Consider the following 5,236-nt stretch of genomic DNA (forward strand, 5'->3'; position numbering starts at 1 on the left):
CATGAAAGTAGTGTTCGTTGCTATAGCAAACAGACATTGGGCACGTTTTCTTTCATAATCATCATTTGCCAATGGAGAGGAAAAGTTAAATACCATAGCATTTTATTTTATGAAAATTAGATAAAGAAGTTTTCGCACTGAAAGAGAATTGATCTGGCACTCATAACTTATGACGTGCCAGGCTATATGTGCAGCTAATCTGAATAAAAAGCAGAATGAACTGGTGAAACGTTAAAAATTGCCATTAGGAAAAGATTCTAGATTACAAATGATTGATTATTGTCCAGCAGTGTATTTGATTTCTTATAGCAGATTCAAAGTAATAGATAAGAAAATAATTCCTTGTAAAAAAATAAATAATAAAAAATAAATAAATAATACATACATAAAATTATTGTATTTGACATTTCTGTCACTTCTGAAATGATGGCTACGCCCCTGGTGTGACAAAATGTTAGCCTATACATAATACTTAATAAAAATCTTGGCTTACATACATTTTTATGTATGCCATAGCATCATTAAACTAGCATCTAACAATGGACAAAGGTGTTTTTTTTTCTCTAACCTATGGTTCTTTAACCATAAAGGCTGCTGTGTAATTTACCCCCTGACTAAGCATTTAAAGAATTTAGGGGAAGCATTGAAATAATCCTGTGAATGCACTTAAAAGAATGCAGAATCAAATCGCTATAATCGAATTGAATCGAATTTAATTGTGAATCGAATCGAATCGTTCTAAATTTGCAAAAATCGTTCTTGAATCGAAAACATATGAATCGTGAATCGAATTGAATCACTGTCTACCCAAAGATTCACAGCCCTACTACATATGCTACAAGCAGGGCGTCGCTGAAAATGAGTGTGAGTTTGTTTACAGAATGCTGTTGTCACTGCTGAAAACTCCCATATATATAAATAATGATAATTAAAAAAAAAAAAAATTCCCAGCAGCCAGTAGGCCCCTCGGCCTCAGCCCGTTAAAGCCCATCTGTTAATGCGGCACTGCCCCTGATTTAAGCCATCATGCTATCTGCCACATATTACAATATTTTTAAAATATTATTAGTTACAATTTACGATACCATACCATTAGTTAATATTTGTTCATCCATTAACATAACATAAAATAACAATGGGAAATACATTTGTTACAGTATTTATTAATCTTTGTTAACATTACATAAAAATGTAAACTTTTGATTGTTAGTTCATGTTAGCTCAGGTCCATTAAATATTATGAACAGATGCACTTTTGATTTTAATAATGAATTACTAAAAGACCGAATTAAGATTACAGTTTTTCTCAGTGGCTTTGGCGCATTTCTCAGATCACAAGTGAAAATTTCAAAACTTGTTCAACCTCCACATCACCTAGTCAGTTGTGCACATCATAAAAGCAGTTTGTCATTCTTTTGAACAAATTACCAATGCTTTGGTATGTTCATGCAATTTATTATGTACAATTGTCTGGTGTGTCCTACATTACCAAGCGCTTATGTCATGTTAATCAAAATATATTATATTGGTTCTCTGTTGAATCATCTTACCCCCTACAAAACATTTAGTTTCTTTTTTTTGTAAATGTGTCCGGAATTGATGAATCTCAGGTAAATCTTAAATTTCACTAATGAAGGGAAATGTGAAGTGTTAGATCCACCAATAATCTCACAAACCTTCAATTGGCGAGCACATGTAGACATATATAGACTACACAGTGTTACAATTTCTGACAACTGAAGAACTAGCAAACAAACAGGGTCAACAGATGGGGAAGAAGAACAGGAGTAAGGATGAATGGCAGAAGAGTAGGGAGGAAAAACAGAGGAAGAGGCCAAGGACATTGGCACATTTCCAATGAAATAAGGCCCACTATTGTGGACCATGTTATCAGTCATGACCTTACAATGGCTAAGGTGGGTCAAAAGGTGGAGCCAAATATTGGGAGAACAACAGCATTCTTAATCATTAAAGCATTTTGTAGACAGAACAGGTATTTTTAACAATGTGCACTGTACTGTAATACTGTACACCTAATGTAATGTTTCATATACATGGTTTGGACTGTCTTTTTTTGTATTTCAATGACAGTGTACTGTAATTTGTTATCAGACCACCTGTAAAAGCACTGTGAATCCTGTCTAGTATTTTGGAATCAATATTGCTCATACAGTAATGTGTACATTTGTACTTTTAAAATTGATATATGCCATACAGAAAAAGTGCAGCCTTTTTTTGTATTAAAATCATTGTTTACATCAGGAAGTACTGACAGTGATGGTTAGATTGTTCACAATCAAGATCAAAAATGCTAAGCCGTGTTGTCAATGAAATATTTACTTATACTGATGGCACTGATATGTTCACTGACATGAAGTTATTTTTGATAGATGATCTAAGGGTTTTGAGAAAGCAATCTATTCTGTGGTGTTGTTTGTGCAAACTGATTCAAGAAATGCACCAAAGCAACTGAGAAAATTTGACAAAATGCAATACGGTTTACTTAAGTTATTATCTACTTTCCTTGATGACTTAACACATACTTGCAAAAACTGATGTGGGAGAAATATTTCCAAGCTTCAATGCTATGACCTGGTAGATAAATAAATTAATAATAATAATAATAATAATAAACAACTGTCAGGATATTTTGATTTGACTTCATCTCCCTAGAATAAAGTGACTGCTCTAGTGAACAAAAAACATACATCACACTAACCATTTAACATTAGATTTGTATTTTAAAACAGTGGATGTAAACATGACAAATGTTCATTATTGTTCATTTGGAGAACTGTTTTTATCAGCTGATAAATATGCAAATTGCCTGTTCATCTACAAACCTCTTTTCTGTTGTCTGAAATGATATCTTTTTGGAATTTAGAGCCATTCAGACAGAATTATGCAGTCCAGAATTATTGAAGACATGAACACTGAAGACATGGATCAATTACACCTTGAAATTCTATGAGATTATACGCATACACACACACCATTCTCTCCATGGACTAATATTTTGCAAAAAACAAAATTACATATGCATCATATGCTCTTTCAATCAGATGTTAACAATTTTCAAGTTACCACCTAATAAAAGTTGACATTCATCATATCAATAAGAATGTGTCAGGCAGGAAGTGAGGTAAGAGAAGCGTCATGCTTTAAATGTAGTCAATGCTATTATTTGTTGAATGCATTCATTGACCTGTTGAGGTAAACAGTGTTCTGAGGAATACAAGTGCTAGAATCACATTTGTCCTGCAGTAATGTCCCACTATAAAGAGATGCAAGATGAACAACTCAAGATACAGAGAAGCTGATCTTTCGATCAGCAGTTGTTTTCCAGCACCAGATCGTTCTAGGCAGCAGCTTCTCCTCAGTGCTGAAGGTGTCATTGATTCTGCTTCTTTGAGAGGTACCTGTTGGACAAGGAGACAAAATTATTAGGGTTGTAAAGATAATTGATTACACATTACACAATTATACAGAATTAATTACAAAATATGCTTGTTAATAAATTAGAACTAACCACAATTAGTCACATATCTTCATTTGCGAGACTTTTTCCAAAAAGACAAATTATTGTGGGAGACAAAGGTATTGAAGAGACAAAAAAAAAGTGTTTAAGTGTTTATTCAAGTCTACCTCTGGCACACAGTTCATACCGGTGTTATTCTAGTATCGCTGATATACCAGTTTTCGTTAATATATTGGGCCCCATACTTCTCCTTATAACACTAAGGATTATTATTATTTTTTAGTTATTTATTTTTTCCACCCCCCCCAAGGTTTCTGAGCATTTTGGTGTCCTTAACATGCTCAAAAATGTCTCAGGTTACGCATGTAACCATGGTTCCCCGAGAGGGAACGAGATGTTGCACCCTCTAGCAGACACTATGGGACTGCCGCCATCAGGACCGATGTCTGAAGCATGTGTGAAACAACTCCAATCCCCACATAGCCTGTGATATCACAGGCGGGGCCTGGAAGTATAAGAGGGTGCCTACCGAATACGTCGTCAACTTAGTTGTCTGAAGGAGAAGTGAAAACAGGCAAGCCCTAGGCATGGCGAGGGGACGCAGCATCTCATTCCCTCTAGGGGAACCATGGTAACATGCGTAACCTGAGACGTTCCCCTTCTAGGGAACTCGTGATGCATCCTCTAGCGAAAACTATGGGGAACGGAATGCCCACTAAGCCATGCCACAGCGCATGCCTGTTCACCTGGTGAGAGAGCACCAATGGAAGCGGCAGACATACCTTCCCTCAGAAAGGGGGCAAGCCACAGATGCCTCAGGCCACTAACATAACTGGGAAAAATGGGGAACCCAGTCAAGGGACATCCCATTAACCAAGCTAAGAACACAGCTATCCTCAGAAGGCTTTGTTATAATCAGCCAAAGCAGCATGCAGGGCCCAGGGGGAGCGCCAAAACTCCATAGGAAGGAGGGCGCAGCCCACCCCTACTTCCTGACTAAGCTTAAGGGGTAAGAGAGGTAGACCATCTGCTTAAAACCCTAACAGGGGAGACAGCTAGAAAAGAGCTCAGGGGGCTGCCTACTTGAAAAACCCCGATGTGTGGTTGGTTAGCCAGACATCATTAGTCCAGCCTCAGAGCCCGATGTAAGCAGTGGTCTAAAGCTATAGACAGGCTCTAAAAGCTGCCAGGGCCGAGCATATCCACAAACTCATAGAAAATAACCAAAACAATCCAAGGTTTTTATTTAGCACAGTGGCTAGATTAACAAATAACCAGACGCCACCCGATCTAAATATTCCCTCACAGTTTAATAGTAATGACTTTATGAATTTCTTCACTGATAAAATAAATAACATCAGAAATACAATAACAAAAGTAGATTCTACAGCTAGTAGACTTCTAGTATTCTACTTGAAGTATTGTGAAAAGCGCTGTACAAATAAACTTGACTTGACTTGACTTGACTAAAGACACGAGTGGCCATGCTACTCTTCTGATCCTGCCTATAATTCTCAGATTGAGACGGACATTATATATATATATATGGCCAAAAGTTTTGGCAGTGACATAAATTTTGTGTTTTGCAAAGTTTACTGCTTCAGTATTTGTAGATTATTTTTCCACGTTTCTATGGTATACTGAAAAACAACGATAAGCATAACATAAGTTTTAAAGGCTTTTATTGGCAAAAAAAATATAATGAGTCAATATTTACAGTGTTGACCCTTGTTCTTCATAACCTCTGCAATTCGCTCT

General features: G+C 36.4%; 1 protein-coding gene across 2 annotated transcripts in view; it reads right to left on the bottom strand.

Moving 5' to 3' along the window:
• Positions 1–3,026: 3,026 nt before the first annotated feature.
• The window catches only part of LOC107724001 (ubiquitin-like domain-containing CTD phosphatase 1), a 39,622-nt gene continuing 37,412 nt past the window's right edge, over positions 3,027–5,236 (bottom strand). For both annotated transcript variants that reach the window (XM_016532766.1, XM_016532767.1), the window contains exon 12: positions 3,027–3,419. In XM_016532766.1, coding sequence (XP_016388252.1) covers positions 3,392–3,419 — 28 coding nt within the window. In that variant the 3' untranslated portion in view covers positions 3,027–3,391. The remainder of the gene's footprint in view (positions 3,420–5,236) is intronic.

The sequence above is a fragment of the Sinocyclocheilus rhinocerous genome, unplaced genomic scaffold (assembly GCF_001515625.1).
Source record: "Sinocyclocheilus rhinocerous isolate Xijiao unplaced genomic scaffold, SAMN03320098_v1.1 scaffold4139, whole genome shotgun sequence".
Lineage (NCBI taxonomy): Eukaryota > Metazoa > Chordata > Actinopteri > Cypriniformes > Cyprinidae > Sinocyclocheilus > Sinocyclocheilus rhinocerous.